Source organism: Heterodontus francisci, chromosome 6 (assembly GCF_036365525.1).
Source record: "Heterodontus francisci isolate sHetFra1 chromosome 6, sHetFra1.hap1, whole genome shotgun sequence".
In the NCBI taxonomy this organism is placed as follows: domain Eukaryota; kingdom Metazoa; phylum Chordata; class Chondrichthyes; order Heterodontiformes; family Heterodontidae; genus Heterodontus; species Heterodontus francisci.
The window spans coordinates 117,114,392-117,139,275 of NC_090376.1; the positions used below are offsets into that span (position 1 = coordinate 117,114,392).

Here is a 24,884-nt window from a genome sequence, read left to right on the forward strand (position 1 = left end):
AACGTGAAGCTTAGCATAAGTACACCCCTTCCCTTGCCTTTTGGGGCGCAGTGACCATGTTTACTGAGATCTGCAGAGCCGACCTCCTCATTGCACGCAGCTCTTGTGCATTCTGCTCTCATACGGAGGATGCAAATTGAAGGTGGATTATCTGATTATATTCTTGAAATGCAGCCTCTGCACCATCGTCACACCCTTCGAGCCCTGCATCTCGTTTTTGTCAGATTACAGGAAATCACAGAAATTTCAGCTCAGGTGGCTATTCGGCCCACTGTGCATCCACCTGTTGCTAGCACTTCAGCTCCCTTTTCCCAAGTCCTCTTTATTTATATATATATATATATATATATATATATATATATATATATATATATATAGACACTTGTGGCGTAACCTTCCCTGTTCCAAACCCTAGGTGTGAAAACATCGTCTCTGAGTAGCTAGTTAATCTTGCCTTAGCTTGAGGTGCAATGCAGTGATGGTGATTCTGGCTTTATATGATGTGGGAGTAGGTGACAAGACATTTTCGCACGTGGAGTCAGCACGTAGTTACCCAGAACACACACATTGAGGCATTCCCTCTGCAATGTGTGGTCAACATGATCGAAGAACTTCGACACAGTTCATCTTTTCCAATTGTATTGATGATGACCTTAGGAACCCCTCCATTTTCTTCCCACTCTCCTCTGACCTTGAGCTTCCTTTTATGGGGGGAGGGGGAACAACTTGCTTTTGACCTTTGGGATGTTGGCATTAGGCCAGGTACTTTTAAAAGCATGAAGTGTAGCTTGGGACCATTGTGTCTCTGAGCTAACTCTACAAATATGGAGCCAAGTTGAGAACTCTGGAATGAGGGGATTGGACTATTTTGTGAAGCTTCAATGTTGAGTTCTGCTGTGGAAATTGAACTCTCAAGTCTCATAGCATTTATTTATTGTACAGCAAATAGGAGGTCAGCACATTACAAGGGCAGGGAAAAGGCCAGAGGATATTCAACAAAAATACTAAAAGCTCTGGGAAACCATGCTTTGAATTTAGTGCCCAGCTTTGGTCACTGTCACAAGGGCTGCGAACAGTTCAGAAACTTGAGCTTTTCAATTTTGCGAAGAGGCAACATGTAGAGATGAAAATTCAGCAAATCTTGGTAAATTAAGAACTTGTATTTCTTGGAGTGAAGTAGCTGGGATGTAATTGCAGGATAACTGAGGTGAATTGTGTTTCTTGCAGGTATTAGAATGTTCCTGGGATGAGCTGTGGAATAAGATGCAGCAGGCACAGGATCTCGATCACATCACTGCTGCTCACGAAGCTTTCCTCAACACTATAATCTCTCAGTGTCTGCTGGACAGTAACTCTGAAGTAAGTGGTTTGAAATTAGCCCTTCTGATGTATGTAGGTATTGTAATCCAAGCTGAGGGAGAGTTCAGGAGGTTGGGCTCGCTTTTATGGAAATGAGATTTCAAGGTGAACCTAATTTCTTTTATATAATTGTTCATGGGATGTGGGCTTCACTGGCAAGGTCAGCATTTATTGCCCATCCGTAATTGCCCTTGAGAAAGTAGTGATGGGCCTTCTTGAACTGCTGCAGTCCATATGGTGTAGGTACACCCACAGTGCTGTTAGGGAAGGAGTTCCAGGATTCTGACCCAGTGACACTGAAGGGACGGCGATATAGTTCCCAGTCAGGATGTTGTATGACTTGGAGGGGAACTCACAGGTGGTGGTGTGCTGCCCTTGCTCTTCTGGGAAGTAGTGGTCGCGGAGTTGGAAGGTGCTGTCGAAGGAGCCATGCGGAGTTGCAGCAATGTGACTTCAATAGCATAGTGGTTATGTTGCTGGACTAGTAATCCAGAGGCTTGTTCAAATCCCACCATGGCAGACAGGCTAATTGCAGTTCAATTTATTAATAATTCTGAATAAAGTCTGAGTCTCTGTAATGATGATCAAAAAAATACCTGATTGTTGTAAAAACATATCTGGTTCACTAATGTCCTTTTAGGGAAGGAAATCTGCTCTGCTTACCCGGTTTGGCCTGCATATGACACCAAACCCACAGCAATGTGGTTGATGCTTAACTGCCCTCTGAAATGGCCTAGCAAGCCACTCAGTTGTATGAAACTAAGAATCTAATTCAAAATTTCAAGGTTATGGAAGAAATTGACAAATTTAAACCAGGCAAATTGTTCATTATGTAGAATTCAAACCCCAAGGACACAAACTAAAGCATCATGATTTTCACTCGCAGGGTGGTTGAATTGTTGAGGTAAGTTGCAACCTAATACAAAACTAAATTAAACAGCAGACTGTTGAATCAGACAAAAGACACAGGAGACAATTTGATGCATCGATGTAGGGAGAGATTGAAGGGTGTGCTGATGAGGTGGTAGCTGAGGTGGATCAACAAAATATAAACGGGTTATTGGGCTTACGGGTCTGTTGCTGAAAGGTTATTTTCTTAAAGTGAAGTTTATTCTGAGTGAGAAGGTTAACTGCCAACAACAGGTTTCCATTGTGAGCTCCTACATGTTCAGCAGCTAAATGATTAATTTAATAGCACAACTTTTACTAAGCATTTCAGGGAAACTCTTTAGTTACAGGGGAGGGAGGGATCAACCTGCAGTGGGGGAAGAGGGAGGGAATCAGACTGTGATGGGGGAAGGGGGAGTGAAATCAACCCGTCACGTCGGGTAACTGCCGGCATGTGAAATCTTGGATGCTGTGCTTGTCGAGATGCTCACACTCAAGCTCATGGTTCATGAACTCCAGGAGCAGGAGTCACTGGGTCAGGTGATTACCCTGTGACAGCGCGAGTCAATGAGGAGGAAGTGAAAGTAGTGTCCTTTGGTGCTGAGGTTCGTGCTGCAGCATGGGGCATAACTGGGGGATCCTCCTTTCTGAATGGTGAAGAGCTCGAAATACTTTGTCGGTTGATTGGGAAAAATTGTACAATTTCTGAAACTGAGTTGTGTCCATTCAAGGAACTGTTAACGCAGCTTCGAGCTCTTTTTGATCGAATCCTGGAGTTTCAGAGTGCTCAGGATTCCATGTACCGCTCGGCTCTAGAGGAGCTGCATCACCGGCTACGTTACGCAGAGGGCAAGAAGGAACGGCAGGCAGAGGTATGATGGGTATATTTCTGAGGGTTTTTTGTGTCCTATAAAGTGAACCAGGGATCTATAAACAGCTGTCTGTACAGTAAAATAAGATCTGTACATAACTGCATTCACAACTATTACAGGATCTATAAATATTGAATCATTTTCATTTATCTAGCACCTTTCATCTCAGGATATTCAAAAGTACTTGACAGCCACTAAGGTATTTTGAAGTGTAGTCACTGTTGTCAGATAGGCAAACATGGCAGCTAATTTTTCACACAGCAAGATCCTACAAGCAGCAGTAGTTTAATAGCCAAATAATCTGTGTTTATTGATGTTGATTGAGATAATTATTGGCCAAAACACTGGGACAATGCTCCTACTCTTCTTCAAATAGTGCCCTGGGATTTTTTTACATCCACCTGACAGGGCAAACAGGGCCTCGGTTAATGTCTCATCCGAAAGACGACCCCTCCGACAGTGCAGCACTGCTTCAGTACTGTCAGTCTGGATTTTGTTGTCAAGTCTCTGGAGTTAGGCTACCTCAGAGGCAAGAGTGCTACCCTGTGAGCCAAGGCTGGGAATCGATAGCTGCATGTGTAACACTGGTCTGTTCACTCTCAATTCAAATTCTTTACTTGACTGCCACATCTGTTACAAATGTTAATGCTGGTTGGATCCACCTGTAGAGTATTACATCAGACTTGCTTCTTCTGTAAGTAAAACAGTGTCATTTGAGGAACCCACCATAAAGGACTTCCTCGCACTTCGAGGGCCCTTGTTGCTTTGATCCATTTCTACCAGTTGTGTTGTTTGCACTTTTTGCCGACCCTGCGAAAAATCATTCATTGGTTTATCCTGTCATGACTGCCTGTGGGATCTTGCGATGTGCAAGGTAGCTGTCGCATTTTCTTGCATAACTAATTGGAAGGCTGTTCTGCAGGGCTCAGTCCCTTTCTTTTTGTGGTATATATCAATGATTTGTACTTGAATGTAGGGGGTATGATTAACAAGGTTGCAGATGATATAAAAATTGGCCCTGTGGTTGATAATGAAGAAGCAGTAGACTGCAGGAACACAGGGAAAGAATAGGGCCCTTTAGGGACCAAAGTGGCAATCTGTGTGGAGCCGGAGGAAATAGGTGAGGTTTTAAATGATTACTTTTCATCTGTGTTCACTATGGAGAAGGACGATGTAGTTGTAGAGATCGGGGAGGGGGTTTGTGATATACTTGAACAAACTAACATTGAAAGGAAGTAGTAGCTGTTTTAGCAGGCTTAAAAGTGGATAAATCCCCAGGCCCAAATGAGATGTATCCCAGGTTGTTACGTGAGGCAAGGGAGGAGATGGCAGGGGCTCTGACACAAATTTTCAAATCCTCTCTGGCCACAGGAGAGGTACTAGAGGACAGTGAATGTGGTGCCATTATTCAAGAAGGGTAGCGGGGATGAACCAGGTAATTACAGGCCAGTGAGTTTAACATCAGTGGTAGGGAAACTATTGGAAAAAATTCTGAGGGACAGGATTAATCTCCAGTTGGAGAGGCAGGGATTAATCAAGGATAGTCAGCATGGCTTTGTCAGGGGGAGATCGTGTCTAACTAACTTGATTGAATTTTTCGAGGAGGTGTCTCGATGTGTCGATGAGGGTAAAGCAGTTGATGTAGTCTACATGGGCATCAGTAAGGCTTTTGATAAGGTCCCGCTTGGGAGATTGGTTAAGAAGGTAAGAGCCAGTGAGATCTAGGGCAATTTGGCAAATTAGATCCAAAATTGGCTTAGTGGCAGGCAGAGGGTGATGGTGGAGGGTTGTTTTTGCGAGTGGAAGTCTGTGACCAGTGGTGTACCGCAGGGATCGGTGCTGGGACCCTTGCTGTTTGTAGAGTACATTAATGATTCAGACGTGAATATAGGAGGTAGCATCAGTAATTTAGCAGATGACACGAAAATTGTGGGTAAATAGTGAGGCACATAAGAACTAGGAGCTGGAGTAGGCAATTAAGCCCCTCGAGCCTGCTCCGCCATTCCATACGATCATAGCTGATCTCGTCTCGGCCTCAACTCCACTTTCCTGCCCGTTCTCCGTAACCCTTCAACCCATTACTAATTAAAAATCTGTCTATCTCCTCAAATTTACTCAATGTCCCAGCATCCACCACACTCTGGGGTAGTGAATTCCACAGACTCACGACCCTTTGAGAGAAGTAATTTCTCCTCATCTCTGTTTTAAATCTGCTACCCCTTATCCTAAAACTATGACCTCTCGTTGTAGATTGCCCCACAGGAGGAAACATCCTCTTTACGTCTACTTTGTCAATCCCCTTAATCATCTTATATACCTCAATTAGATCTCCTCTCATTCATCTAAACACTAGAGAGTAAAGGCCTAAATTCTCTTCCTAAGACAAATCTCTCATCTCTGGAATCAATCTAGTGAACCTCCTCTGAACTGCCTCCAATGCAACTACATCCCCCCTCAAGTAAGGGGGACCAAAACTGTGCGCAATACTCCAGGTTCGGTCTCACTAATGCCTTGTACAATTGCAGCAACACTTCCCCACTTCTATACTCTATTCCTTTAACAATAAATGCCAAATTTTCATTTGCCTTCCTTATTACTTGCTGTACCTGCATACTAGTTTTCTGCGATTCATGCACGAGGACACCCAGATCCCTCTGCACCAAAGCAGTCTGGTTTCTCTCCATTTAGGTGATTTGCCTTTCTATTCTTCTGACCAAAATGGATAACCTCACACTTAACCACGTTAAACTCCATCTGCCAAATTTTGGCCCATTCACCTAACTATCCATATCCATTTGTAAATTTCTTATTTCTTTGTTGCAACTTACTATCCCACCTATTTTAGTGTCATCTGCAAATCTGGCGATAGTACCTTCAATCCCTGCATCCAAGTCATTAATTTAGATTGTAAATAGTTGGGGCCTGAGGACCAAACCCTGTGGCACCCCACTAGGTACATCTTGCCAACCAGAAAAAGACCCATTTATCCCGACTCTCTGTTTTCTGTTGGTTAGCCAATCCTCTATCCAAGCCAATAAATTGCCCCTACCCCCATGTATTAACCTTTTGTGCGGCACCTTATCAAATGCCTTCTGGAAGTCCAGATATACTACATCTACAGGATCCCCATTATCCAATACTCCAGGTGCGGTTACATCTTCGAAGAAATCTAGCAAATTAGTCATACACGATTTACCCTTCATAAAACCATGCTCACTCTGATGGATTGCGTTTTGACTTTCTAAATGTCCTGTTCTGACTTCCTTAATAATGGATTCTAACAATTTCCCAATGACAGTTGTTAAACTAACTGGTCTATAGTTTCCTACTTTCTGCCTCCCTCCCTTTTTGAATAAGGGTGTTGTATTAGCATTTTTCCAATCCACTGGAACCTTTCCCACATTCAGGAAATTTTGGAATATTATAACCAGTGGATCCACTATCTCCGCTGCCACTTCCTTTAAGTCCCTAGGATGTAGGCCATCAGGCACTGGGGGCTTGTCTGCCTTCAATTCCAGGAGGATATAGAAGGGCTGGTAAGATGGGTGGAGCAGTGGCAAATGGCATTTAATCCTGAGAAGTGAGAGATGATGCATTTTGGGAGGACTAACAAGGCAAGGGAATATACGATGGATGGTAGGACCCTAGGAAGTACAGAAAGTCAGAAGGACCTTGGTGTACTTGTCCATAGATCACTGAAGGCAGCAGCACAGGTAGGTAAGGTGGTTAGGAAGGATATGGGATACTTGCCTTTATTAGCAAAGGCATAGAATATAAGAGTAGGGTGGTTATGATGGAGCTGTATAAAACACTAGTTAGGCTGCAGCTGGGGTACTGTGTACAATTCTGGGCACCAAACTATAGGAAGGATGTGATTGCACTGGAGAGGGTGTAGAGGAGATTCACCAGGATGTTGCCTGGGCTGGAGCATTTCAGCTATGAAGAGAGACTGGATAGGCTAGGGTTGGTTTCCTTAGAGCGGAGAAGGCTGAGGGGGGACCTGATTGAGGTATACAAAATTATGAGGGGCATTGATACGTTAGATAGGAAGAAACTTTTTCCCTTCGCAGAGGTGTCACTAACCAGGGGGCATAGATTTAAGGTAAGGGGCAGGAAGTTTAGAGGGGATTTAAGGGGAAAAAAATTTCACCCAGAAGGTGGTTGGAATCTGGAACGCACTGCCTGAAGAGGTGGTAGAGGCAGAAACCCTCACAACATTTAAGAAGTATTTAGATGAGCACTTGAAGCGCCATAGTATAGAAGGCTATAGGCCAAGTGCTGGAAAGTGGGATTAGTTTAGATAGGTGCTTGATGACCGGCGCAGACATGATGGGCCGGAAGGCCTGTTTCTGTGCTGTATAACTCTACGCCTCTGAGATACAGCGTAATTGGATTTCCAAAAGGCATTCGATAAGTTGCCACGTAAAAGGTTATTGCACAAGGTAAAATTTCATGGTATTGGGGGTAATATATTAACGTGGATAGAGGATTGGCTAACTAACAGGAACAAAGTTGGCAAACTAACTAGTGGTGTGCCACACAGATTAGTGGACTAGGCAGGTGGGTGGAACGGTGGCAAATTAAGTTCAGTCCGTAGAAGTGTGAGGTAATGCATTTGAGGAAGGCTAACAAAGTGTGGGAATACACAATAAATGGTAGAATAATGAGAAGTATAGAGAAGCAGAGGGACCTTGGAGTGCCTGTCCACAGATCCCTGGAGGTGACTGGACAGGTAGATAAGGTACTTGCCTTTATTAGTTGAGGCATAGAATACAAGAGCTGGGAGGTTAGGCTGGAACTGTATACAACACTAGTTAGGCCACAGCTGCAGCACTGCGTGCATTCTGGTCACTGCACGATAGGAAAGATGTGATTGCAGTTGTGAGGGTACAGAGGAGATTTAGTCAGATGTTGCCTCGACTGGGGAATTTTAGTTACGGGGAAAGATTGAATAATCTAGGGTTGTTTTATTTGGAACAGAGGAGACTGAGGAGACCTATTTGATGCGTATGAAATTATGAGGGGTCTAGACAGAGTGGATAAGAAAGCCCTATTCCTGTCGTTGAGGGGTTCATAACCGAGGGCATAGATTTATGGTAGGAGGTTTAGAGGAGCTTTGAGGAGATTTATTTTTCACCTAGAGGGTCGTGGGGATCTGAAACTCTCTGCCTGAAAGGGTGGTAGAGGCAGAAATCCTCATCGTATTTAAAAAGTACTTGGACATGCACCTGATATGCCATAAACTACAAGGCTACGGGCCAAGAGCTGGAAAGTGGGATTAGGCTGGATGGCTACTTGTCGGCTGACGTGGACATGCTGAGCCGAATAGTCTCCTGTGCTGTTAATTTCTATAATTCTATGCACAAGTATGAAATAAACCATTCATTTTATGCAGAGCACTTTGGGCTATGTCTGAAAAGGTATTATATGAATGCATTTCTTCAATAACTGCAGTTTACAAAAAGTAGTCCCTCATGCAAAAAGCATTTTGACATAGAAACTACAAGTTTTCTAAATTTGTTGGTTAGGAATGTGGGAAGTGGGCAATGCACTTGAATGAAGTTCTGCTGCTTCTGTCACTATAGGAGTGCTAACAAGTGCTGTCTGCAAGGCTTGGGTTAGGGTTGTAAGCATTCACCCTTTATTCACAGCAAAAGTTTGAGCATTGGAACCATCCCCCTATGTGAGAATTGAGGAGCAGGAGAGGAAACCTGTTTTCCCCCTACCACCCCCCCCCCCCCCCCCCCCCCTCCCCAAACAATATGTGCTGGGCTTGAAACCTGGTGTCAAAGCATCAGAGAAGCCACAGCTGTTTGCTCTGGGACGGTATGCCACAGTTGACATTCAGAAGGAGTGCTGCTCTCTGCCTGCTGTACCTCTCAAGATTGCAAATGTAATGTCCCTGTCACTACCCGCTGTCCCTGTCCCACTTTAGTATTTGCTTCTGGATACTGGACATGCAGTCTCCTCATTTTCTCCCTGTTGAGGCGTCACATGAGAACAGTTTGCTCTGAGGAAGAATATTTGGTGTGGATTGAAGGGCATGCTTTGAATTTCTCTCAATAGTTCCTGGTGTGATACCTTGATGCTCAAAGCTGGGAGATCTCATGTTTAATTTTCTGAGCCATGCTGAGTTAGCTGGGTCTCCGACAGCCTAGTTTGTTCACTGTAAAAAGATGATAGCTTACAGAATGAGGGTAGGGGTGATGATTTGGTTTAGGTGCCAGAGCCAATATCCACAGCTTTGCTAGGGAAGAATGTCCAGGATGTTGCTGAACAATTTGAAACCAGGTGTTCGCATACTTTATGCAGGTTGCAGATCAAACTCTTGAGGAGCTGTAGTGACCAAGAAAAATATGTTGCTGCTCTGAGGACTGGTGCCAGGGGACAGGAAGAAGTGCTGGGTGACTGGAAGATACTCCGGGGATTGGCACCAGGGGTGGGGATGCAGAAAGTCACTCCGAGGAGGCATTTTGCCTCCAATTGTAGAGGAACAATTATTGGAATGATTGCCAGGAGCACTATATGTGGTCCAAGTAAGGTAACTTGCAGTTTGACTCTTATCTAACTCACTGCAGTCATGCTTGCAATAGAACACTGCTCCCAAAGCTTTGTCACCTTATAACATCCAGAACACACAAGTCTGATTATTGATGTCCATGTATAATATTGCTTTTTTTCTTCATTTAGTTTAAGTGGGGAACGACATCAGCTGAAGAAGAGGCAGAAAATAAAAGAATTCACGAATTCCAACAGTTGATTCCAAAAATGTGTTCCCAGATACGCGTGTGCTCACATTTCTATCAGGTATGTGATTCAAATGTGTGCCAAAGAATATATTGGGTACAGTGAAGACTTAATGCTGGAGTCACAATATTACTTGGTGATCACACTGCTGTAAGACCATGCAGTCTTGGTTACACAAAGGGAAGAGCCATAGGCTTCCTGCCGTTCTTGAAGGAAATATAAGAATATTTGACAATTTGAACTTCTAACTGTGTCTCTAATATTTTTGTTAAATCTGCATCTCACAACCAGTTGAGCTGGTGAGTAGATACTTGTGCAAAATTCTGCCCTACCTTAAATATGTCCCACCTCAATTCAGAATTGTTTCATATGCAAATTTATTATTTAAGTCAAGTTTTTAAATTATGATTTAATAACATTTGTATTTCTTTGGCAAATCATCCAGGTCACTGGCTTGGGTGCCCTTGGAAGGGTCAGCGCTCGAATGGGATCTCCCTACTCAGAATCTGGGGTGGTGGAAGGGTTTCCTGTTTTGTTAGTGCTCAAATGGTCCATTTTCAATTTAGCCTCTGGTCTGAAAGGTAGAAGCACTGCCTATCTGGACTGTCGTTCCCCTGGATATGCTTAGCACGCATCATCCCCAGACTTAGCAAGCTGGACTACACTTCAGTGAGCTCCATGCGATTCAAAGAGTGCAGGGCAGCCTAGGTCTGTAATCAGTCTTCCCAAAACATCTTTCGGGTCCTCCTTCTTCACTTAATTTAATGAATTCAAGTGAATTAGGGGAAATACAACTTTAAGCAAAACTTTCCTGTGGAGGAAATTTACTTCAGTGTGTAGTTCCCAGAAGTTTAGAATGTCTTCACGCTGTCAGATTTAATGTAACTAATCCTCCTTTCTTTTCCTTAGGACATTGTTCAGCAATTCCTGGTACTATTGACAAAAAGTCCTGATGAAAGTCTCCGTTTCCTTAACTTCAGGCTAGACTTCAACGAGCATTACAAAGCGAGGGACCCTCGGCTGCGTGCCTCACTGGGCAGCACCAGGGGCAAACGCAGCTCTACAATGTAAGCTGTTGTCCAGAGACATTTCTATCCATTATTACTAGGGCTACGATTACATTTACCTTGGAGTTTTCTGCTCTTCCTGCCGTCCTGTTAAATCTATGTTTGTATTGGTTGCCAGTGACGTACTGCTTCACTGGGAGGAGAGGGAATATTTAATCATCTGATAAAATGTTAAATTCCTTGAGGGGGAATTATACTCTACATAACAATGTAAGTTATTTATAATCCATGAATGTTTAGTTTGTGAATTAAACTGAAGTTTGTTGCAATTGGCATTTTTTAGCTTCACATGCAGCCTTGCTGACAGTACTTTGCAGTGTGTACAGAAAAGGTATCGTTCCTGGAACTGAACCTGCATTTTATTTTACAGATGATAAAATGCTTACCATAAACAAAGTTTGTTCAGTACAAAAAATGTTTTTTTTAAGAAGAAGCACTTACTTCTTTTCATGTAACATACATTTTAGATTGGCACGGTTGGAGTTCATTTTAAAAACTCGCCATATACAATGATTAAAACCCTCAGTTTTTACATTGGGTAGTTTCAGTTTTGTTTGATTTTCTGAGTAAATCTCCTGAAGTGCTACAATGCTTTTAAACGATAAAATAACTATAAATGGGTTCTTTAAAAAAAAAGTCACATTGGTATTGCAGTACACAATTTTTTTAGTACTAGTACTGCCTGTGGGAGAAATTCATTTATCAACCATTGTTGACCCTCTGGCTGAGTGCCTTTTGTGTTGGGGGCTTTCTCTTCCCTGTACTCCTTATCCTCTGTCAAAGCAGATGAACAAAGGAATTCCAAGATCAAAATCTGTTACTTTCATAAAACTAAATTAACTTTTTAAATTCTATGTTGAGTCAAGTGAGTGGGAAGACCTGGACACAGCTTGTGCATTATCACTGACCAGGCTGAATGGTGAATGGACAGAAGAGCTGAGTTGAAGTGTTACACTAGAAAAACATGGGGGTGATTGTGAATTCTTGGAAGGGCTGAATGTACCTGAAGACCTGCTGTTATCACCAACATGCATGTATGGATGAGAATCATCTTGAATATTTTGGTTCTCAAGGGCTCAAAATTTGATGGTTGCTTTCCGCCTTCAACGTCCTGCCGGATCAGTGTCTGTTCTGACCCAGCTATACCGAACCATCCCTGAAAGGTTATATTGGTCCCACCACCATCTGTTTTATAATATTGATGTTTCCTAGGGTGGAAACTGGCAGATACTAAGGGAACACCTGGGGGCAGATGGTCGACTCTTGGCTTTCATCGGCATCCAGCAGGATGGCTTGGGTCAGACGGGCGATTGGAGAGCAATTCTGATGACATCCTTTTAGAACGGTGTTTCGGTGTCACCGTTTTTCTTCTCTTAGCTTTGATACCACCTAAAGCTGGGCCTAATTTGCCAAGAAATTCCATGACCTGCAATGAGGTCTGCTTTGTAGCTATGTGAAAACCAGAACCTGTCATAAAGAATTTTATAGCTGGACAGTTAAAATTCCTGATTTATCACAAGATTGGAGAAATGAAGCTGAGATTACATTTTCCATGTTTTAAGTTTTCAGAGAAATGATTTCTAGTTGATTACTGGCTCTAAGACTGTACTGAGTCTGTACTTGCAAAACAGCCAACTCTGCTCTCAAAATAGACATGCAAAAGAGTTTCATTAACTACTAGCGAACACAAAAGGAATTAACATAGTCAAATTATAAAGCTACATTTATTTTTAAAACTTCTAACAGACTATGCAGTATAACTTTTTTGAACATTTCTAAGCAGATACATTTAAGAATAAAATCACTGGAAATCTATTTTAAATCCTGGATTGCAGAAACCAACAAAAGTTACTGTTATGGTGCACTGGTGGAGATCCACAGCTAATGTTCTGTTGTTGATGTCTAGGATGATGTCCTCTGAGATATTGCCGATCAAACTGAGTAACTAGGACGCAGTTAAAATGTCATCATTCTCAATCATCATACAATGAAGGAACTGAATATCCAGATGCAAAAGAAGCACCATCGTCACTCCTGGGAGATGATGACTGGATCAGAGGACTGGATGTACTTGATAGATAATCATTGCTCATGGTACACAATGAATGGGTAGAGGAACTCCAAGCACCCGATGAATCATCGGGGCTAGTGGACGAAGGAAATATAGAAGAACTAGGTGCAGGTGATGAAAGATCAGGTGAAAAATCCGTAGAATACTTGTGCCAAGCTGATTGTACAGAAGAGCGAGAAACTTGCGGCTTAGTTTTAGTAGTATGGGAAGACTGCAACTGGCTGGAAGAGTCAGATTCATCTTGTTTTATATAAGCACTTGTGCTGTGTGGTTGGCTGTAAGAATAGGGCAAGCCTTGAACTTTTTTATCAACATGGGTAAACTTGGAAGAATGTGCACCACCTTGTACACTATTATCAGTATGGATATATATGGTGGAAGGATGAGATGCATCTAGTGCATTACCTGGCACATGACTCGACAGTAATTGAGTGGATAGACTAGATGCAATTTGTTGATTATGGCCAACATAAGTAGGAGATGTGGGGGAACACGTGGATACACCCAGTGCATTATCACTGACCAGACTGACTGATGAATGGGCAGGAAAACCAGATGCAGGTATTACACTACAAAAAGCATGGGGTGATTGTGAATGCTTGGAAGGTCTGAATACTCGTAATATATTTGATCTGTCATCAACATGAGGGGATGGACAAGAAGCAACTTGTGGATTATTACTACTTGGTCTTGACTGGGAGTGAGCGTAGGAACAAGAAACACTGCATGGATTATTATTAACAAGATTGGACCAGAACTGGGTGGGTGAATAGGGACTACCTTGTAGATTATTACTAATAGAACTGGACCAGGACTGGGTAGGTGAATTGGAACCACCTTGTAGATTATTAACTGGACTGGACTTGGAATGGGTGGATGAATAGGAACCACCGTGTCGATTATTACTAATAGGACTGGATTGGGTGGGTGAATAGGAACCACCATGTAGATTACTACTAACTGGACTGGGCTTGGAATGGGTGGATGAACGAGAAACAGTTTGTGGTTTAATACTAAAAGGATTGCTTTGGGACTGGGTAGATGAACTATCACCTCTTGTACTTTCAGTGTGGATGTACAGTAGTTGGGGGGATGGAGGAGAAAGGTTTTGCAAATTATCACCCACATGGGTGGATAGTGATTGGAGATGATATGCATTTTGTACATTACTATTAATGTGATCTGACTGTGATTGGGCTGATGAACTGAACAAAATTTGATCTTTAACATTGGGAGACAGTGATTTGGAGTGAGATCTTGCTGCATCTAATGTATTATTGTGGATAGTCTGAGGGGGTGGTATATGGATGTAAGACCTGAAAGCTTCTTTATCAGTAAGACCACTAAATGATTGAGATACAGTTCGTACATTTTTACTGACAGGTTCAGACAGTGGTCTGGTGGAAGAAGCAGTTTCTAGGTTATCTGCCACGTGAGTAGATGGTGATTGGGTGGCTGAAATAGATGACAATTGCTGACCATCACCAATATAAGTGCATGGTGACTTTGGGCAAGGCTTGTATCGACCCAGTATGTTGTCTCTGACAATGAATGGTGAATGTTTGGGAGAATCGGAGACTGTTTGCTCACACTCTTCAATTTCGGACAGTGAAGGGATAGAGCTAGATGCAGGTCTTGCAGTATGATAAACAAAACCAGATGGTGAATTGATGGAAGCGCTAGTTATACTTTTTTCACTCTTTTCAGTTTTGGACCAGAGTGAACAGACAGAAGAACTTGATATAGGTCCTGCACCATAACTAACAGAGTGAGAGGGTGAATGAAGGGAAGATCTGGATTTATGTAATAAACCTCGCGTCTCCTCATCATTAGTGGTGTTGCCAGGATTAAGCTGTGATGTGGTGGGAGAACAAGCAGCTTGTTCATTATCTTCATGGGTGGATTGAGTGAAAGGTGTAGAGACACCTTGAATGTTATCATGAGCACCTAATATTTGGTTGAATGTGCAAGGCAAACACTGTATATTGCCAATAAGAGAGGATAGTGAAAGGGTAGAAGAACTCGATGCACTTTGTGCTTTGGGGTCAACATAGGTGTGCAGTGAATGCATGGAAGAATTGTATGAAGTGAGTATATTATCATGGGCAAGGTTGAATATTGATTGGCAGGCAGAATGACTGGAGTTTTGCCTATGATCTGTGGGTTGTGATTGCATGGTTGAATTGGATACAATTTGTTGAGCAATGCAGGTTGAAGATGATTTAGGGGGAGACTCTGATGGATTATTACTCAGAAAGGTGGCTAGTGAGTGGATGGAACAACTGGCTGCAGTGCAGTTATCATGAGAGGATGGGGAATTGACAAGAGGCCTGACTTCATGCAATATACATTGTCTGTTATCAATGTTATTGGGAAATGATTGGGTTGAAGGAAGAGTGACACCTTTTGTTGATGTTGGAAAACTAGCAGCGCTCTCATTACCATCACAGATACAAACTTTAGTGAAAGAAGCAGATACATCTTGTATATTTTCAACAATATAAGATGATGACACTTGGCTTGAGGAGTGAGATGCACTTTCTTCACTTTGGTTAAGAAAAGTGGACAGTGAATGGGTAGGGGATATATCACAATGAACAGGAATCCATGGTGATCTGGCAGACGAATATGTACATTGTGCATTATGTGCCACAGGCGTAGACAATCTTGACAGTCTGCAAGTTGTAAGTTCATCATAGTCATAAATGTACAGTGATTTGGGAGAAGATCTGAATTCGCCTAGTGTATTATCTTTGACACAGGAGGATGGTAAATGGATGGAAGAACTGGAAATATTTTGTTCACTGTCATGGGAAGAATGGGATCGAACTGAAGAACTGGATGAACTGGATGGTCTGGATGTTTGTAATACACCTTGTCTGTTTTCACCAACACTAGTAGATGGTGGTTGGGACAGAGAACGTGAATTACCTTGTACAGTGTCATCTATATGGGTGGACAATGATTGGACGGTTAAGTTAGATACAGCTTGTGCAATACTATCAATATGAGTGGATAGTGAATTGCTGGGAGGTTTGGATATGGTTCCCACACTGCCATCTACATAAGGAAGTGATGAATAGTTGGGAGTACTGGACCCAGTAAGTTCATGATCGACATTAGAAGCTAATGAATAGATGACAGAATTGGCTACATTTTGTTTATTACTATCAACCTGAGAAGTTGATGAATGAATTGAAATTCCGGTACCACCTCGTTTGTTAGCAGCAACATGAGAAGATGGTGATTGGATGGAAGGATGCAAGAGGTCTTGTGTCTCACCGTCAGCTGGCAAGCGCAATGACTGGGTGATGGAACAAGAGTTGTCTGTCAGATTATCTTCAACTTGAGTGAACGATGATTGCTTGAGTAAGTTGGATGTACCTTGTAAAACACCACCAACAAAGAAAGACGGTGAATGATTGGAAAAACTGGATATATGTCCTTTGTCAGAATTGACAGGGCTGAATAGTGAATTGCTGGAAGCGTGGGATACAGTTTTCACATCAACAACATGAACTGGTGAGTAATTGGGTGCATTCCATCCATCACTGTCAAAGTTTGAAGAGATTGAAGGTCTGGATACACCCAGGACACTGTGTGTGTTATCAGTATCAGCTGACAGTGAATGAGGGGAAGAATTAAATATGTGCTGTACGTCATTACTTTGAGTGGCAGATTCAGATTCATTGTCACCAACATTGTTGGGCAGTAATGGGAAGGAAACTTGAGATGCACTGTGTTCCTTGTCACCAATGTGAATGGGCAGTGATCTGGTGGAAACGTGAGATGCACTTTTTTCATTGTCACGAATGTGCATGGGTAGTGATTGGTTGGAAGAATGTGGTACACCTTGTGCATTAAGGTCAACAGAGGTGGATACTGATTTGGTGGTGGAATTGGATACATTTTGTACATTATCATGAAACTGGGTAGGCATTGACTGTGTGGGAGAATAACATGCATGTGTACTGTCATTGACACAAGGGGACAGTGATTGAGCAGGAGAATGAGATACATGTGCTTTGTCATTGGAACAAGGGGACAGTGACTTAGCGGGAGAATAAGATATACATGCTTTGTCATTGGAACAAGGGGACGGTGACTTTGTGGGAGAATTAGATGCACTTTCTGTCGATCTGTTTTGACAACATAATTTAATTGATGAATTATTAATGCCAATAGACAGTAAATTAATAGGTGACTCACTGTTCAGATTATCATCCACACAGGAACTTGATGAATAGATAGAGAAATCCAATGCATGTCTTGTACTAACATCAACATGGGGAGATAGGGAACGGTTGGAAGGTTTGGATGTTTGGTGTGCACTACCATCATCCTGGGTAGATGGTGGAAGAATGGCAGAACTGGACATAGATTCAAATGTACCATGTCTGTTACCATCAACACCACAAGACATTCTTCCAGAGGAAGAATTAGATGTACTTTGTACATTATGTTTAACAGGGGTGGAAGAATTAGATACCCATTGTACATTGACTACACGAGTGCATAATGGTTGGATGGAAGACTTAGTTGTCTGCTGTGTATTATCAGCAACTTGGCTGTGTAGTGAATGTTTGCCATTATCCTGTGTCAGTGCTTCACTGCAACAGTAAGGATATATAAAGTGTGTATTTGGTCTTGATCCAAGAGAATAGTGGTGTTTTTTTTGTGGGCTAATGGATCTTGATCTTCTAGCTCCTGTATGTCTTTCTGCTGTCTGGTTACCTGATAGTGATCCATTGTAAGAGCCAGATCTTTTGTGGCGGTCAAAGAAAATTCGGGTTATAGGTATTTTTGCTGGCTTCTGATGAGCATTGTTCCTTATAGAAGAGGTGTTATCTTGCACTTTGTATCCTTTAGGATTGGTATATAGCGATTGGACAGGAGAATAACGTCGTTCTTGTTCATTATCAGCTGAAGTGTCTAGTGGTCTGTGTATGAGTGAAGTCAGTATGACTGGCTTATTGCTTTCCAGTTTGGATGATTCACTGTAACAGTAAGGGTATTCGATGGATTCTTTGAGACTTGGTCTAGGTAAATAGGGGCGTGATTTTTGTTGGCTAACCGATTTTGTTTTTCTCTCTCTCGTGTTCCTATCTGTTCTGTGATTAACTGATCCTGATCGAATAGAAGATTCTCCTCTTATACCAGTAGGATGGAAGATTCGGGTTATAGGTATTTTTATTGGCTTTTTACAATCACCCCAGTTGTGTGAATGAACACCCTCATCTTGTGCTTTATATTGCTCCCCACAGATAGTCTGCGACCAATTGGAAAGTCTAGCTATGCCTTGAACTCTGTCAGTAGCATGGGAGGATAATGATTGATTGAAATGCCCAGATGTGTGTCCTCCTTCATCATCATTGTGAAATGGCAGTGTTTGGATGGAAGATCTAACCATACCTGGCACATTATGGGGGAGCTCTGATTGGATGGAATAATTAAGAACTTGTGTTTCATTGCCAGGTTGTGTGGCTAGGGATTGGTTGGGAGAACTGAAAGTACCTTGTATACTATCATCAGCGTGCGAGTGCAGTGTTTGAATTGATGAATTAGGAATCCCATCCACATCAATATCAACACATGGGGGCGGTGATGAGACGGATCCATTTATGCAATCATCAGCCTGATTAACTGTCAATCCGTTTGATGAGTTGGCTGTGTCATCATCTTGGCTGGGTGGTAACTGGCTGTGATGAGAATAAGAGTTAATAGTAATCATTATGGGAGAGGATGTTTCTTTTGTAACTCGTTTGTTTTTTGACCGCTGAGGCCCAGCATATCCACTTGCATGCAAGCTTTCAAGTTTTTCTGTATATTCCTTCACATTATGTGCTTTTGAAGGTATAAGTCCTGAGTTATCAGAATCTTTTACAGAATCTGTCAGATATGGTGAAAAGTGATATTTGGGCACAGATTGTTCTAAAATATCTGACTGATTCCAAAATGATTGTTCTGGGAGTGGGGGTGCAATAGGCAAGTCCCCATATGGGTTGCTTCTGACTTTACTGCTTTCAGTACAAATGGGCTCATTGATCCCATGATGTTTGACTCTCTTGTGTATTTTGCGATGTGGGCATTTCAAAAAAGTCATTTTGTGATTCCTTTTCATTTTCTTATGTCCATCATTTGCACCTTTCCTGTGTTCAGCTGTAATGTGCTGAAATCCCCCAACAAGTGGCCTATAATTTAAGACAAAAACACCTTCATGTTGACATTTATACAAATATTGAAAGATATGGGTAACATTACAATGGAACTACCACTTAAATTATATTGAATGGGTGGATTCTAATAAAATATTCCTATCTTGAGCAGATTTATTACTGTAATACTAGTTTCTTTCAATTCCATAGTGTACAAGCTGGAAATATCTTGCAGGAAACATATATTCCTAGATCTGCTGATGGACTAAAAAGTATGTCATTCCTTCCACTTGACATGTTCTATTATTGACTCCGTAGAACGTAGTTGATAGAGGAAAAATTCTCCTGAGAGTAAATTATTCAGGAGCTATTCTTTAGCTGGTTTCCATCTGTCTAAAAATACAACGCCTCATATTCATTGAACATCACATTACACATTTCTGCCCAGATCTTTCCTTCCATCGAGTTTGTTACCTCGTTGGGCCAGAAAACAGTGAACCCAAATTTATTATTGAGAAATGCCCATTTTTAATTCTAATTAATGAACCATAAACAATATGGGACTATAAGGCTTTCTGAGAATGCTTAGTTAAGCAATAAAAGAGAACTAGTAATCATATTGGAACTTTGCCAAGCAACTGAGACTTAACATCTGATGAGATATGAATATTGCAAAGATTGTTAATCCAGCTGTGAAGTACACAATATTTAATGGTAAAATCTAGACTTGTTGAGAACATCCATAAGCTACAATGGATCAACATGAGCATATTTTTACATGAGATCAGCTCCAAACATGCAAAGGAGGCACCAAAGTGTATCCACAGTTTGAGGAGGGCCTGGCTGGATATCTGGTAAAAGTTGTACAACGTGAAGTACACAAAGGCAGGGCAAGGATTGTTAACAGTACAGGACACACACATATAAACTGTAATGAAAGCAAAATACTGCAGATGCTGGAACTCTGAAATAAAAACAAAGTCCTGGAAATACTTAGCAGGTCTGGCAGAATCTATGGAGAAACAAAGTTAACGTTTCTGATGAATGGTCACAGACCTGAAACGTTAACTTTTTCTCACTCCACAGGTTTTGTCAGAATAATGAACAGCCCTAGCCAAAAGCACAAATGTGAAAAAACCAGTGGGTAGGCACATGGTTTATTTTTTAACCACGTGCATGCCCACTGGTTTTTTTCACGTTTGTGCTTTTGGCTAGGGCGTTCATTATTTTGTCATTTAACACCCCCTCTGCACTAATGCTTTGTCTTTCACCACACCATTAGCACACTCTGTGCCTTTGCCCAATGACCTCCTTGTCCATTAATTTCTTCTGCCCTCTGTCCTATCAACACCTTCACTTTTGTTCTCTTTTCTCCCACCTCTGCTTTATTTGCTTAAAACCCATTACGTTTCTAACCTTTGCCAGTTCTGATGAAAGGTCACTGACCTGAAATGTTAACTCTGCTCTTCTCTCCATCAATACTGCCAGACCTGCTAAGTATTTCCAGAACTTTTTTATTTTAGATTTCCAGTATCTGCAGTATTTTGCTTTTATGTGAAATAATGACCCTAGACAAAGCCCCTAGACTGTACTGTCCCATCTCACACTTAAATGTACCTCTCTTAAATTGTGCCACTTATTGTCCATTTCCTCTCATTATTTCTCCCAAAATATATCACCTCACATTTCTCCACATTAAATTTCTATAGAATCATAGAATGGTTACAGCACAGAAGGAGGCCATTCAGTCTGCTGAGCTTGTGCTGGCTCTCCATGAGCAATTAGCTGGTCCCATTCCACCACCCTTTCCCTGTAGCCCTTCATTTTCATTTTCCCCTTCAGGTGCTTATCCAATTACATTTTGAAAGCCCTCTCCGGCAGGGCATACCAGATTGTAACCACTCACTGTAAACAGGTTTTTCCTTATGTTGCCTTTGGTTCTTTTGACAATCACTTAAATCTGTGTCCTCTGGTTCTCAACCCTTCTGCCAATGGGAACAGTTTCTCTCTGTATAGATGTGCATAATTTTGAACATCTCTGTTAAATCTCCTCGCAACCTTCTGTTTAAGATGAACAACTCCAGCTTCTCTAGTTTATCCACGTAATTAAAGTCCCTGATGCCTAGAACCATTCCATTGACTGCCTTTGACTACAAGCCTACTGCAGGTTTGCCTGGAGTTTGGACATCTAAGGAAAATCACCGACGCCTGGAAACTTGACCATGTAATTAAGATCATTCTAAATTACAGTTGTTTCTGGGAACGTTCCACATGCTATGTCAATTCTACTACAGCAATGAAAGCTAGGAACTTCCATTTTGGTGACCTGTTACTTCAGGCTCTAGAATGGTGTGAAGGAATATCGGAGCATGATTTATAGGGTGGATGGTTATTTCAGCATCTGAGAAGAGACTGGGGGGGGCACATCTTCTGAACTGACCGGGTAAGTTATTTATGTTGATGCCTCGAGGCATGGGAAAAGGTCGACACTGATCTCTGATCTAACCAGGAATGCTGTCAACTTGTGTGCTCTCTCGCCTGCTGCTGCCTGACCCAGTTAGTGTTGCTGGGAGGGCAAAGCTGGGCTGGCGGCAAATTTATATGAATCTGACGATGGGCTGTGTGCTGTATGAAGGAAAGATACAAAGGTGAGGGAAATGAGTTGATTGATGTACTAAGCCCTGGCAACCCAATGCAGAAAGCACAATGACCGGAATATCTTTTTAAACATCCTATGTATCAAACAGGCCAAACTCTGCAGACTTTCCCAGGGAGAGCTGGGGACCACAGTCCATCACTCACTTGTCGAAGCCTTCCTGCTTTGTGTATTGCAATGGTGTTATTCCGTGATTGGGTTTCGACTCTCCACTGTCATCTCGTAATTTATTCACCAGGAACACTCTAAAATCATATAAATAGTGAAATGTTTTATCGAGAATAACTAATAAAAGAAAAATCTAAAATAACCGTTTACAGTGCTCGCCACTTAATCTCCCACATTTAAATCGGGGGAATAGCGCTAATCATTTGCAGTTTGCAGAATTGTCAGTTACAGTGCACTGTGTTAAACTGGCCGGCTGGTCCAGGCATACTCGCGTGTTGAGTGAACCGTTCGCACCGCGTTAAGGAGCAATTAGTTCCCTGCTATAATTCTGGGTTATGGAAGCACACGGGAGTTCAATTGAAGAGAAGCTGGGCAAAATTGACACATCTTGTGGACACCATCAGTACTGAAGCAAATGAGTATGTCACGTGCCATTGTCAGTGTGACAATTACACACATATTACACGATAACTATTGCGTACATTGTGCCAGCGATAGGAACAGGTCAGAATTATTGAGTTCGAGCAGCACATTCCCAATACCTGATTAGTGTAGAATTCTTCTTAGTAAGTTAGTAACAGGGAAGATTAACGGGCTTTAAACGGAACTGTCTAAAATACACGTTAAGGAAAAGTTTCTTCATGTCACAGTTAGAAAGAAGCAAGATGGCTTCAATAAACTGTAACATATGTAGCGGGCAAACCACATCAGCACCAAAATACCCACTTGTCAGAGGTGTGGACAGTACCTGAGCCACAAGCAAATTGAAGTAAGGTCAATAAGATTAGAGAATGAAATGCATAGCTTAAAGGTTGGTGTGGAAGAAATGGGTTTTGATTCATGAGGCACTGGCATCAGTACTGGGGAAAATGGGAGCAATACTGTTGGGACAGTCTTTACCTGAACTGTGCTGGGACCAGTGTTCTGACAAGTCGTATAACTAGGACAGTAGAGAGGACTTTAAACTAAATAGTGGGGGGGGGGGGGGGGGTGGGAGGCGAAGGATCACTTGAGGGAAGATGTGATAATTTAGAGAGGAGAAGGCAAGAGAGCAAGCTAGCAATAAGGGAATTGATAAGGCAGGAAGGGAAGATTGGAGGAAGCAAAACTGGTAAAAGGAAGTAGAAAAGTAGTAAGCAAAATTAGAAGACAGACGAAGCAAAGGCAAGCATCAAATAGGATCAATGTGGAATAATGTTAAAAAGACAAAATTAAGGGCACAAAACCATTTACCTCTATTTGTGTCTTCAAATCATCTACCTTGTTGCAAATGCTGTTTTGAAGGCACAAATAGAGGTAAATAGGTATGATTTAATTGCCGTTACAGGGTGACCAAGACTGGGAACTGAATATGCAAGGATACTCATTATTTAGGAAGGATAGGCAAAAAGGAAAAGGAGGTGGGGTAGTGCTCTTAATAAGGGACGAGATCAGTACATTAGTGAGAGAGGATCTGAGATCAAAGAATCATGATGCAGCATCAGTTTGAGTGGAACTAAGAAACAGCAAAGGTCAGCAAACATTGGTGGGAGTTGTTTATAGGCCACCAGACAGTAGTGGTAATGCTGGGCAGGGTATAAATCAGGAAATTAAAGGTGCCTGTAACATGGGTAATACAGTAATAATGGGCAACTTCAATTTCCATATAGACTGGGTAAATCTAATCAGCACTAAAATAAATGCAAAATACTGCAGATGCTGGAAATCTGAAATAAAAACAGAAAGTGCTGGAAATACTCAGCAGGTTGGGCAGCATCTGTGGAGAGAGAAGCAGAGTTAATGTTTCAGGTCTGTGACCGTTCATCATAACTGGCAACGGTTAGAAAATAATTAGGTTTTAAGCAAGTGAAGGGGGTGGGGGGGGGGGGGTGGTTGTTGTGGTGGGGAAGAGAACAAAAGGTGTGAGAACAAAGGCAAAGAATGTGTTAATGCTTGTGGTGAAAGGCAAAGCATTAGTCCAGAGAGAGTGTTAATAGCAGAAAAGTGAGCAGCTCTGTCTACATGAAAAACAGGTACATGGTGAAAAAAGTAAAATAAAGTTAAAAATATTTTAAAAAGGCCAGTCATGCTGTGAAGTTATTGAACTCAATGTTCAGTCTGCAAGGCTGTAGAGTGCCTAATCGAAAGATCAGGTGCTGCTCCTCAAGCTTGCATTGATGTTCACTGGAAGCCAAAGACAGAAATGTTGGCATAAGAGCAGGGGGGAGTGTTGAAATGGCAAGCGACCGGAAGCTCAGGGTCATACTTTCAGACTGAGCAGAGGTGTTCCACAAAGTGGTCACCCAATCTGCGTTTGGTCTCCCCGATATAGAGGCGACCACATTGAGAACAGTGAATACAGTGTACTAAATTGCAGGAAGTACAAGTAAATCACTGCTTCACTTGGAAGGAGTGTTTGGGGCCTTGAATGGTGAGGAGACAGGAGGTAAAAGGACAGGTACCGCATCTCCTGCAATTGCATGGGAAGGTGCAGTGGGAAGGTGTCGGGGGTGATGGAGGAGTGGACCAGGGTGTCGCAGAGGGAACGATCCCTTCATAATGCTGATAGGGGAGGGGAAGGGAAGATGTGTTTGGTGGTGGCAGAAATGGCGGAGGATGATCCTTTGGATGTGGAAGCTGGTGGGGTGGAAAGTGAGGATAAGGGGAACCCTGTCGGGGTTCTGGAAGGGCTGAGGGTGGAAGTGCGGGAAATGGTTGAGGGCCCTGTCAACCACAGTGGGGGGGAATCGTTGGTTGACGAGAAAGGAAGACTTCAGAAGCACTATCGTGGTAGGTTGCATCATAAGAACATATGCATCGGACGGAGAAACTGGGCAAATGGGATGGAGTCCTTACAGGAAACAGGGTGTGAGGAAGTGCAGTCAAGGTAGCCATGGGAATCAGTGGGATTATAATGAACGT

General features: G+C 42.3%; 1 protein-coding gene across 1 annotated transcript in view; it reads left to right on the forward strand.

The window, feature by feature from the left end:
- The window catches only part of tubgcp3 (tubulin gamma complex component 3), a 131,281-nt gene extending 119,816 nt beyond the window's left edge, over positions 1-11,465 (forward strand). Inside the window, exons 19-22 of the mRNA XM_068034160.1 lie at positions 1,228-1,359; positions 2,979-3,119; positions 9,810-9,926; positions 10,776-11,465. Coding sequence (XP_067890261.1) covers positions 1,228-1,359; positions 2,979-3,119; positions 9,810-9,926; positions 10,776-10,937 — 552 coding nt within the window. The 3' untranslated portion in view covers positions 10,938-11,465. The remainder of the gene's footprint in view (positions 1-1,227; positions 1,360-2,978; positions 3,120-9,809; positions 9,927-10,775) is intronic.
- Positions 11,466-24,884: the final 13,419 nt, after the last annotated feature.